Source organism: Canariomyces notabilis (assembly GCF_033297395.1).
Source record: "Canariomyces notabilis strain CBS 508.74 unplaced genomic scaffold N656scaffold_36, whole genome shotgun sequence".
NCBI lineage: Eukaryota > Fungi > Ascomycota > Sordariomycetes > Sordariales > Chaetomiaceae > Canariomyces > Canariomyces notabilis.
In genome coordinates this window covers 102,839-114,319 of record NW_027041858.1, presented here as the reverse complement: position 1 = coordinate 114,319, position 11,481 = coordinate 102,839, and the positions used below count along the sequence as shown (strand labels likewise).

Genomic DNA, 11,481 nt, shown 5'->3' with positions numbered 1-11,481 from the left:
TCCTCGTCACCACCCTCCTCGTCACCACCCTCCTCGTCACCACCCTCCTCGTCACCACCCTCCTCGTCACCACCCTCCTCGTCACCACCCTCGCCACCCTCACAACTGCCGTCAGTAGGCGTTGATCCAGGGGGTCCAGTAGCAGTGCATGGGACAGTCCCATTCCCGGGTCCGCCAGGAAGCGTGCTAGTCAAACCCTCACTGGGGAACGCCCCAGAAGTCGTGGTCGGCAGGTCAGAAGTGGACAAAGCAGAAGAAGGCGTAAACGGATTGCCTTGCTCGTCAACCGTGGCGGTGACCGTCACCGTGGCTGTCGCGCCCGCAGAACAGGAGGGCGAGTCCTCGTCTGAACCGGTCGGTATCGCGCTTGGGTAATCTGAACCTGGTTCCAGTGTTGGCCTTGGCAAACCAAAGAAGCCGCCGGCGCTGGTGCTGGTTGTCACGACACTGGAGTTGGTGACGGAGCTGATGGGTACCGGAGCGATGGTGGTAATTTCTTGGTCGTCGCTTCCCCCAGTACCTCCCGTCGTCGTTGTGCCGGTGCCGCCGCTTGTCCCAGTTGTGGCCGGTGGACCTAGGCTCACTTGCATCGAGCCGGGGACTGTTTCTCCTTGTCCTTTTCCGCCCGCAGTGCCGTTGACCATCAACCATGTCGACGCCTTCAGAGTCTTGATACCGGCGCTGTCGCAAAAGGTCTCCAAGTTAAAGTTCTCACGCTTTGAGGCGTCCGACTTCATGCCGGAGAAGGCCAGCTTGTAGCGATCTTGGACAACGAGGGGATGCGGCTGGACGTAGAGAAGCATGAAGAGCATTTGAGGCGCACCAGCCCCCTCGCCGGTCATCTGGAACGGTACGAGTGGGTTCATCTCGGAGATCAGCGTCGGGTTTTCTTCTGATCTCACTTGCAGGCCCGGCTGGACATATGAAAGGTAGATGCTGGACGAGGCAAGAATGTCGAGGGGATCGAGCGAGCTAAGGTTGACGGACAGTTCCAGGCCCAAGGCGATGTATGTCCGGTTCACATCTGCCCCGGGGTACGTTAGAATTGGCGTTGAGCTTACATCTGCTTTCTCATCAGCATTGTCGCATACAGCATCTCCCTGGGCCACCTACCAGCCCAGTTATATTGGCCACCAGGCTCTGTAATGGTCGTAGATCCCATTGTCATGGTCAAGGTCTTCAGGTTGGACTTGCTGTTGGAGCTGACCCCAGTGGCCGAGTTAGAGCCAGAACCGTGGCCAGCGCCATTGCGGGCACCCAGAACAGACCTAATCCAGTATCCGTCCCCCGCCAGGGCGTAATCAGGAAGGAGGGAGGACACGAGGAGAACCGCCAGCGAGGACGGCGAGCTGGTGAAGATGCGCATCTTGGAGAAGATCAAGGTGAAGACGCAATCTGCCAAAACTCCCTATGCAGCGCGAGGTCGTGCTAAGAGGCTTTCGCGCTGCTGGAAGCAAGGAGAGGTATTTGGGACGCAAGACCAGGTCTTCGTTTGGCAGAGGGCCGGTCATTGAATAGCCCGCGAGCTGAAGACAAGATCATGAGATGGGCCAGGAAGCAAACGAAGAGGGTCATCTCCATTACTTTAAACCCGCCAAAGACCCAACGCCATGGCGGCCACTGTTGACCATCTTTCCCAAGTTTTGCACGACTACATCAGTTGAAGCTCAATCCTGAAGCCCTGAGACCCAGTGTGCGGCCGCTAGGGGACTGCACAGAGATGGCTATACAATACTGAGATCAAGAGGATAGAGCACACAAGAGACGAAACAGGTTTCAACCAGCTTACTTAGCAGGCCAACACTGATGGACACGACCGGCAGACGAGACCAGCAGACGAGACCACCCTGTGGACCTCTGCACCGGTCCCGACAGTGGACTGAATAAGGTCGGCATGCCGACGGAGAGGCGTGGAGCCGGCTGCTTCGGTGAAGTGTGTGCAGTGTGTATCGCCAGAAGCCAAGCCAAGGGACATGGCTGACAACGGTGTTGGGGTCCACAGCTCTGATGGCTGCGCCGTGCGGCACACAGATCCCAACAAGCAATTTGACTGTGTATGGGCTTCACATGGCCAGGGCAGGCCGTTTTGGATAAGTCTGGCACAGTGAGCTTCAGATGCTGCCAGAGCTGGGCTCGGGTGTCAAGAAGCTTTCGCTGCTGGAGTCGAAAATTAGCAACGAGCTCCGGGTCTGTGAGCTGGTCATCGCCTGTGTTTGTGTTGGGTTAACCCAGAGAGGCACGTCGGTTTGAACTCGGCGCACAGCCTGACGGATGATGAGGAGTTGTCGCATCAACGATACTGTTGGGTTGATGGGCGTTGGTTGGATTGTGTGACGTCGATGACTCGGCTTCCTGCGCAATGGATAAGGGATCTGATAAGACAGAAGCTGCGGTGAGGTTCTGGTACATGCATCAGTGCCTTGGAGAATACGCCCCAGTTGGAAATATGTAAAAGTAATCACGACGAGGATTGATTCGATTCGCATTCCACTTCGTAGCATCATAGCCTACCTAGCATCCCTCTCGGTCCATGCCTTGTTCAGGTCTCGTGCTGGCCATACTGTTGGAGCTGTGGAACGTTGAGAACTTGAGAAGAGTGCTACGTTGTACGTACTATCTCTGCACCATAATTGGAACTGGGAGGAAGAAGCAACCATGAGGCACGGTGGGGCTGGCAGAGGACAGCCTTCTCCACGATTATGTAAGTCTACAGAACGGTCTGGACCGGATTCCGTCGTTGCCCGCTTATCTTGCTTGGCATTCGATCTTGGCGTGCCGCGGCATTGGAGCGCTCTCCCGCGCTAGCACCACCACCTTCTGGAGAGATCTTTCCTGTAGCCCATGTTTGGCTCTTTCCAGCCCAATCGAACAAAACACTCCGGGTCAAGTTTCAATACTTTCCTGCTTGCTTGCTTTTCGGGAAGGAAGTTTCTCGTCGAAACCCGAAACCCCCGGAAACAGCATCTTTGGAACCAGCATTTGTGGGCTTGGCGGTCAGCTGAACAAAGAGCTAAGGCGCGGGGCACATCATGGGGACGGGGCAGGCACCTGCCACATCCAAGCAATTCCATGGATTGCGTGCTGTTTTGCCCACCTGCGCCGCTTAGGTTGTTTCGTCTTTTCCACGATGGCTTCCGCCACTCGGGACTCAGCGATCACGCCCAGGATCACGCCCAAGACAGGGCTTGTTATTAGTTTGGTTTTGTGAGAACCAGCGTTGTTCTTGGCAAAGCCTCGAGCTGCGTCAACACGTGCGAGATGGATGCACTTTGGCACCCTGATGAACCCACTCCGCCGATTCGGTGTATTTCTTATCCATGGTGCGGCGGTTTAGAGAAGAAGCCCGTCTCAGACCGCCGTTTGTAAATACCTAGCAGCGCGGTCCACACGATCCTCTCCCGGTGCTCTCACCAACCGTCTGACTGGCTGACGTACGGCCGATGAGCTCCCTGCACATTCGGACCTAAGCCCAGATCGACGGTCCTCCCCAGAACCAACCATTCGATCTTAACGTCTGTTTGACGGACGCCAGACACTTGGTTTGAACTCCTTTCAAGCCCACAGTTTCGTATATCCGCATATTCGGAGCGCCTCGACGGCTTAGCATAGGAAACAAATACCCGACCCGTTCGCCGACGCCACGAGACATGGCGGGCGGCGGCTCGACGAACGGCACCGGCACGGGGGCTCCACCCCAGGCCGGTGTGCTCGAGGGCGTCAATCCCATTGAGTTCAGCCCTGGGAATCCAATTATGCTTTTCATCATTCAGGCAAGTACTGTACCTGGTGCCGTTTCGGCTGTCCTGGACGGGCCGGAAGGGGTTCAACTGGCCCGGGCACCGGGTCGCCTTGGTCTCGGGCCATTCCCACGCGAGCCACGCTAACAATAGTACACTACACATCGCAGGCCATCATCGTCATCCTATTTTGTCAACTGCTGCACTGTGAGTCTCCGATCCAAACCTGCATGGATTGACACCTTGGGCTGACTGGCGTAGATCCTCTCCGGCTGCTGAACCAGCCCCGTGTTATCGCCGAGGTCATCGGTGGTATCCTGCTGGGTCCGTCGGTCATGTCAAGGATACCGGGATTCAAGCAAAGTGCGTACTGGAAATTCTGGGACTTAGTTAGTTGCCTTTCATGGTTGCTGACACAGACCGCAGCCATCTTCCCGGATGCCTCTATGCCCGTGTTTAACAATGTAGCCAACATGGGCCTTCTTATCTTTTTGTTCTTGGTCGCTCTTGAGGTCGACATCCGTATGTTCACTCAGAACTGGAAGGCCGCCCTCAGCGTCGGTCTGGCCGGCATGGTCATTCCCTTTGGTTTGGGCTTCGCCATAGCCTGGGGCATCTACCACCAGTTCGCACCCGTCCAGCCAATTAGCTTCGGTGTCTACGGCTTGTTCGTTGGCACCGCGCTGGCCATTACCGCCTTCCCCGTGCTCTGCCGGATTCTCAGTGAACTGAATCTGCTCCGCTCAAATGTGGGCGTCACTGTGTTGGCCGCCGGTATTGGCAACGACGTGACGGGCTGGGTGCTCCTCGCCCTCTGCGTGGCCCTGACCAACAACAGCAGCGGCCTAGCTGCGCTCTGGGCCCTTCTCTGCTGTATCGGCTGGACTCTGTTGTTGGTGTTTGTCGTCCGACCACCTTTCATCTGGGTCCTTAGGCGGACCGGAAGCCTCCAAAACGGGCCTACTCAGGGCATGGTCGCCTTGACCATGCTCATGGTATTTGCTTCTGCATGGTTCACCGGTAGGTTCGGATCGTCTCAACCAGACTGCTACGAGCGCCCCCCCGGTACTGACGGTCTTCCTAGGGATTATCGGGGTCCATCCCATCTTTGGGGCCTTCTTAGTTGGCTTGATCTGCCCCCATGACGGTGGCTTCGCGATCAAGCTGACCGAAAAGATTGAAGACCTGATTTCAGTCCTGTTCTTGCCCCTCTACTTTGCGCTTTCCGGGCTGAACACGAATCTTGGTCTTCTGAGCGATGGCATCACATGGGGATACATCATTGGCATTATCGCATGCGCCTTTGTCGGCAAGATTGCCGGCGGAACCCTTGCCGCCCGGGCGAACAAGCTCCTATGGCGCGAAAGCTTCACCATTGGGTGCTTGATGAGCTGCAAGGGCTTGGTGGAGTTGATCGTCTTGGTAAGCTACAATAACTTGTGACTGAAGCCCGGACTGACTGACACTCGTAGAACATCGGTCTTCAAGCGGGGATCCTAACCCCTACCGCTTTCAGCATGTTTGTCGTCATGGCTTTGGTGACGACTGTCGCCACCACGCCTCTTACCAAATATTTGTATCCGCCATGGTACCAGAAAAAGGTTGAGAGGTGGAGGAGAGGAGAGATCGACTGGGATGGCAATCCCACCGACACACCCGAGACGGCTTCAGGAGAGTCTTCTAAAAAGCCAGTCGAGTCGCAAATTCGACGTCTCATGGTGCATCTCCGTCTTGACAGTCTTCCGAGCCTGTTCACGTTTATCACTCTGCTCAGTCCGGAAAGCATCTCGACCACCGGTCAGCCGGACACCACAGCGGACAGCCACAAGGAGCAAGCGATTCAGATCAAAAAGAGACCCCTTGAAGTTCACGGTCTGCGGGTCATCGAGCTCACCGACCGTACCTCGTCAGTGATGCACCTCACTGAAGGCGAGGACTTCTATTCCCTACGCGATCCTGTAGTCAATGCCTTCCGAACATTCTCTCACCTGCATGACGTCGCTGTCTCTGGGCGTGTCGCCGTCGTGCCGACAGACTCGTACGCAGAAACGCTCATGTCCCAGGCGTCTGAGGTCTCGTCGGATTTCGCGCTTATTCCCTGGGGCGAATACGGCAGTGTGTCAGAAGACCAATCCTTCCCCGTCACAGCCAACCCAAGCGAGCGCTTCAAGTCCAGCATGCATCTTGAATTCATCAACCAGACGCTACAAAAGGCAGCAAGCACATGCAACGCGGGAATTTTCATTGACAATGGCTTTGGCGGCATCACAAAATCTGCCGATCGCCCCGAGCTCACTCGTACCAAGAGCGCCATGTCCATCCGTAGCTACCGCGAAATGCCTACCCTGCCAGTCTCCAACAAGAACCATCATATCTTCTTCCCATTCTTCGGCGGCGCCGACGACCGCGTCGCTATCCGAGTCGTCCTCCAGCTCGCCAAGAACCCTCACGTCACGGCCACTATCGTCCGCATCCACTGGCTCGATGCCCAAAACGCCGAGACAAAGACGGTTCTCCAGACAGCGGAAACCGAAAAGAACGGCGGGTCCGCAAGCAAGACCTCCACAGCTGAATCAACCGGCCCGAGCACACCGCCCCCTTCATACGCACACACAGCCAACAATGAGAACGCCGCCGCCCAAGACCCCGAAGACGTCATCCTTTTCTCCACCTTGCAGAACTCCCTCCCGCAAGAGCTCTCCGGCCGAGTCGTCTTCAGCGACCTAGACCTCTCAGCCCCTGCTTCGGCGTCGACCGTTTCCGAAATTGTGCTGCTCGCGCAGGAGACGGTGGGCCAGCAGCCCAAGAACGCGGGCGACATTGTGGTCCTCGGCCGGCGGAACGCCAAGCTGGAAGCTGCGGACCTGGCCGTCGAAGCCGGGAGTAGCGCTCCCGATTTGAAGCGCACGATTGGCGCCATCGGGGAGCAGCTCGTCACGGTCGGCGTTAAGGCCAGTATCTTGGTTATTCAGGCCGGTGGAAGTGCCGCCGTGTAAACGCTTGGATATCTGAGTTTGGTGTTTCTCTTGGGTTTCGGTTCTTGGTTATTGGATGCTGCAATACCCTTGCTGCTACTTATCGCAAGTTTGTTTCTTTGGGGGAGCTGTTGATATGGTTATTTAGCATGCCGTCGAACATATTGCATATGTGAGTCGGCTTGGGTGGTTTCTGGATTGTTATGCTGTGTGATCACGGTTGATGTCTTGATGATAGATATCCCAGGACGATTCTAGTTTCTCTGGCAAAGTTGACAAGGCCTTGGCTCTGGATTGTAGGGACTAAACAGTCAATTATACCTATTGCTGAGCTGGATGTTGGCATGACAATCAGCCCAGATGGCTTTTGGGCGCTGGTATTCATCGTCTCACCGTAAAGCCAACCACGGAGAGGTTCGACGTGCTAAACAGCTCATCTGCCCCGTGCTATGGGATCGTCCTCTGCATCCGAGTATTGGCGGTGTTTGAGCAGATGCTTTTCCAAACGCTGTGTCTGCTGTGAGGATGAAATAGCTTACACCTCCATCTCTCACAATGCAGCACATTTTACTGGGTCTTGAGGGGAATTGCTACTCTTTTGAGTTGATCCGAGTTGATTGCTTATTTTTATATGCATCCCAGCTCATACATGATTCAATAGATGTGAAAATAAAAGAACAAGAAAATTTCAGTCCCAAACCCGTCTCTTTTGCTCCAACGCCCGCTCGCCCGCACCTGCAATTCTGATGATGACGATGATGCTGATGATGATGAGTAGTAACCCTTCCCTCCCTTTCCAGGAGAAAACAAAATGCAGCCTTTAGGTTAACCCTGTCCTCCCTCACTCCATCACCAATCCGGCGCCGAGCCGCAACCCCCTGCGCCAACCATCAACTGCACCGGCTTACGCAATGACAGGCCGTCGCCGTGGGGCCTAACGCCGGGCTTCTTGGCGCGCTGGCCGACAAAGCCAATCTTCTTGTCCACCTCGGCGAACTGGTTGGGGCCGGCGTCGCCCTTCTTGACCATCCACTTCTTGGTGCCCAGGGCGGCGTCGAGCTCCTCGACGGGGGGTAGTTTCAGGTAGACCATGCCGTCGTCGCGCTCCTCGACGTCGAAGGTGGCGATGGAGAGCTCGGAGTCGTTCTTGCAGTCCCCGGCGGCCAGGTCAAAGTTGCGCTTGTGGTGCGGGCATGAGATCCAGGGGGCGCCGCCCTGTGTCATCTTTCGCTCCTGCTCCTTGTCCGGGCAGGAGGAGGATGACGGCGTGTCTTGGCCGACGAGGCCGTCCGACAGGACAAAGGCGCGCTTGTGCGGGCACATTTGCTGCGTGGCGTAGTACTTGCCGCGGATGCGCCACACGGCCAGCTGCGTGTCGCCGCGCTTAATGGTTGCCGAGATGCCGTTGGGCGCGTCGTCGGCGCCCGCGAAGTAGGACGCTTCCAGCACGGGCTGCCACGTGGTGGAGGACCAGCGCGAGCGCAGGGATTTGAAGTCCTCCGTGGCCGAGTCCTTGGTCCACATGACGGGCCGCGCTTGGGTCCGTTCGGGTTCGATCTCCATGTTCTCGACCGTCTCGGGCGTGTTGGCGAATTGCTTGAACTTGGCGGCAATGGCAGGATTGTTGATGGCCTCGGCCCACTCGTCGAAGAAGCTGTCTACAAGCTCCTGCATCTGGGCCTCGAGGGACGCGTTGATGCCCAGCTTGTCTTCGAGGACAACCTCGCGGAGGTACTTGATTCCACCGGGGAGGCCTTCGAGCCAGCTGGCGGTGCGTTGCAGTTTGTCGGCGGTGCGGATGTAAAACATGAGGTAGCGGTCCAGGATGGGAATGACCTCGGTTGGGGGCACATCTTTGGCGAGAAGCTCCGCGTGCCTGGGCTTGGCGCCGCCGTTGCCACCGACGAAGATGTTGAAGCCCTTCTCGGTCGCGATGAGACCGAAGCTAGAGGGGGTTGTCAGTTCTACCCTGATTAAGGGGCCTGGTTAGGAATAGACTTACTCCTTGCTTTGTGCCTCAGCACACTCACGGACACATCCGCTAACACCTCCCTTGATCTTGTGTGGGGCGCGGATGCTCTTGTACCGCTCCTCCAGACGTATCGCCATGCCAACACTGTCACCAATGCCGAAGCGGCACCACGTCGTACCGACGCAACTCTTGACGGTCCGCAAAGCCTTGGCGTAGGCGTGACCGCTCTCCATGCCGGCGTCTACCAACCGCTTCCAGATGTCGAGCAGGTCCTGCTTCTTTGCGCCGAACAGGTCGATACGCTGACCACCAGTGATCTTGGTGTATAAGCCGTACTCTTTGGCCACCTGGCCCATGACAATAAGCCAATCCGGGTTGATCTCGCCGCCGGATACTCTGGGAACGACGCTGTATGTGCCGTTGCGCTGGATGTTGCCGAGGAAGCGGTCGTTGGTGTCTTGTAGACCGTGGTGCGGCTTGTCCATGACGTGCTTGTTCCACAGACTCGCAAAGATACTTGCGAGGCAGGGTTTGCATACTTCGCAGCCGATACTGTCCGGGTCGGTGCCGGCTTCCCTCATCACGTCTGGGAGCGTCTTTAGCCGCTTGACCAAGATGATGTTGTACAAATCCGCGCGGCTGTAGTTGAAGTGAGGGCAGAGATTGTTCTTGACCTCGTTACCCATATCCTTCATTGTCTTGTTGAAGATGGACGTGACCAGGGGCATGCAGCCGCCGCAGCCTGTGCCTGCTTTAGTGCATGACTTGACCTCGCCGATTGATTTGCAAGAGCCGTCCTTGACCACATTGGCGATGTCCCCTTTTGTGACATTATGACAGCTGCAGATCTGTGTGTCGTCGTCGAGGTCGTCAGTGCCGTCGTCGCCGTCTTTCTTGGCACCGAGAATGAGCTCTGCGGGCGGCACCTCGAGCTCTTTTTGGTTCTTGACCATGGGAACCAGCTTGACATAATCCTTTGTGTCGCCAATCATCATGCCACCAAGGAGGTACTTGCCATCCTTGGTGAAAATGTACTTCTTGTACACGTGCTGGAACGGATCCTTGTATGTCAGCGATCTTACCAAGTCCCTCTCTGCGCCGTTTGTGTTTCCGTTTTTGAGAGATTTCTTCGCTTTTGGCGGTAGAGAGATGGGACCATCGCGGTCGGCGAACCAGTCACCAAAGCTGGCGACTTCGACGCCTAGCAGCTTGAGCTTGGTGCTAAGGTCAGGGCGCTTGAACAGGCGCGGCTGGTGGAGCTTGGCTTGTGTGAGGTTGAAGGCTAGGAGGTCGGCCATCTCAACACCAGGGGCGATAAGGCCAAACGTCTGCCCGGCCCAGCTCGCACATTCGCCAATGGCGTAGATATCTGGATGGCTGGTTCTGAGTTCATCATCGACGGCGATCCCGCCCATACGCTCGGTTACTTTCAGACCGGCCTGCCTTGCCAGCTCGTCGCGCGGCCGGACTCCAATAGCGAAACACACGGTCGAGCAGTCGAAGTACTCGCCGTTGTTAAAGAATATGCCCCGCACCCTGTTTTGATCGTCGACGTCGATCTTGGAAACGGACTTTTCCAACAAGACGTCAACGCCAAGCGCTCTGACTTGTTCGCATACCATGCCGCCCGCCTCGGCGTCCAGTTGCCGGCTAAGGAGCCAAGGGCTGCGTTCGAGGACCTTGACATTCTCGAAGCATTCTAGGTCCATCATGGCCTTGGCGGCTTCGAGGCCCAACAAGCCTCCGCCCACGACAGCGCCGACAGTCCCTTTCTGGTTTGCTGAAAAGGTGATAAGCTTCTCCAAGTCCTCGACGGTCCGGTAGACAAAAACGCCAGTAGCGTCGTGGCCAGGGACCGCTGTCGGAAGCAGAGCATTGGAGCCAGTGGCCAAGACGAGTATGTCGTATTCGATCTCATCCCCGTTGGAGCAGACGATAGCTTTCCTGTCTGGGAGAATTTGGGTGACTGTGGTGTTGAGGTGGTAGCCCAGAGCTCCGTCGGTGATTGACTCGTACTAGGAAAGCAGGTTTAGCAATGCTTTCTCGCCCGCTGCGGACTGGGGAGGCTTACCCATGATAGCGGGTTCAGGTACAAGTTCTCGACTTTTCGGTGCTCAAAGAAGCTTGTCAGGCCAACGCGGTTGTATGCCACGTGCTTTTCCTCGCCGACCACGACGATGTTATACTCGCGTGTCCTTGCGTCGAGCTTCAGGAGTTTCTCTCTTAGGGTTGGTTAGTCTATGCTTAGGGAAGTGAATTGTCTGAGCAAAGGTAGACTTACATGAAGCTGATGCCGACCATGCCCAGGCCGACAACGACGACCTTTTTGCGAGCACCCGCGGCCATCTTGGGGTGGTGTTCTACGAGTATACTACCATAAAAGGCCGGAATGGGGAAGTGTTGGGAGGAAGAATGGATCGGTATGTGAGAAAGGGGATAGGGGGTACTCAAAACTCTCGTCTCCCTTTCTCGTGATCAGGCGGATGGAACCGGTAGGGAGAAGGAGAGAGAATAAAGATGGAAAGGAGACGGCAAGCAGAAGGATGGCACGCAGTGATAGATAGTTGGATAGACCGAGCCTACCTCTACACCTGAGGAGGGAGAGGTAATATTGGAGCAGCAAAGCATAATGTTATTATCATCTAATCTCTAAATCGCGCCAGTCACTCACTCATAGTGGTGCTTTGGAAGGGAACCTAATGGCAAAAAACATGTCAAAACATGCATTTCCGGCCTGGCGCATATGGAACATTTTGTTGTCGTTAGTGGTGGTCAGTGTGGTTAATGTGGTAAGTGC

General features: G+C 56.1%; 3 protein-coding genes across 3 annotated transcripts in view; 1 reads left to right on the top strand and 2 right to left on the bottom strand.

Moving 5' to 3' along the window:
• Positions 1 to 1,366, bottom strand: part of N656DRAFT_772175 (uncharacterized protein) — a gene marked incomplete at both ends in the record, with an annotated part of 2,794 nt that extends 1,428 nt beyond the window's left edge. The window contains 2 exons of the mRNA XM_064813908.1: positions 11 to 1,024; positions 1,114 to 1,366. Coding sequence (XP_064665524.1) covers positions 11 to 1,024; positions 1,114 to 1,366 — 1,267 coding nt within the window. The remainder of the gene's footprint in view (positions 1 to 10; positions 1,025 to 1,113) is intronic.
• Positions 1,367 to 3,428: 2,062 nt separating this feature from the next.
• On the top strand, positions 3,429 to 7,000 carry N656DRAFT_456185 (uncharacterized protein). The gene is made up of 6 exons (XM_064809703.1): positions 3,429 to 3,770; positions 3,908 to 3,944; positions 3,999 to 4,100; positions 4,164 to 4,757; positions 4,822 to 5,159; positions 5,210 to 7,000. The coding sequence occupies exons 1-6, from the start codon at positions 3,648 to 3,650 to the stop codon at positions 6,731 to 6,733; spliced, it is 2,718 nt and encodes a 905-aa protein (XP_064665523.1). The 5' UTR covers positions 3,429 to 3,647; the 3' UTR covers positions 6,734 to 7,000.
• Positions 7,001 to 7,561: 561 nt separating this feature from the next.
• N656DRAFT_719056 (nitrite reductase) lies at positions 7,562 to 11,030 on the bottom strand (the record flags this gene model as incomplete). The annotated part of the gene is made up of 4 exons (XM_064812331.1): positions 7,562 to 8,657; positions 8,715 to 10,699; positions 10,756 to 10,906; positions 10,966 to 11,030. The coding sequence occupies 4 exons, from the start codon at positions 11,028 to 11,030 to the stop codon at positions 7,562 to 7,564; spliced, it is 3,297 nt and encodes a 1,098-aa protein (XP_064665522.1).
• Between the last annotated feature and the right edge of the window lie 451 nt (positions 11,031 to 11,481).

Excerpts from the sequence above, each read along its gene's own strand:
- N656DRAFT_456185 (XM_064809703.1), top strand. The coding sequence starts at position 3,648 with ATGGCGGGCGGCGGCTCGACGAACGGCACCGGCACGGGGGCTCCACCC. Across the intron at positions 4,101-4,163 it reads GATACCGGGATTCAAGCAAA|CCATCTTCCCGGATGCCTCT; the intron begins GTGCGTACTGGA and ends CACAGACCGCAG. Across the intron at positions 5,160-5,209 it reads TGGTGGAGTTGATCGTCTTG|AACATCGGTCTTCAAGCGGG; the intron begins GTAAGCTACAAT and ends TGACACTCGTAG.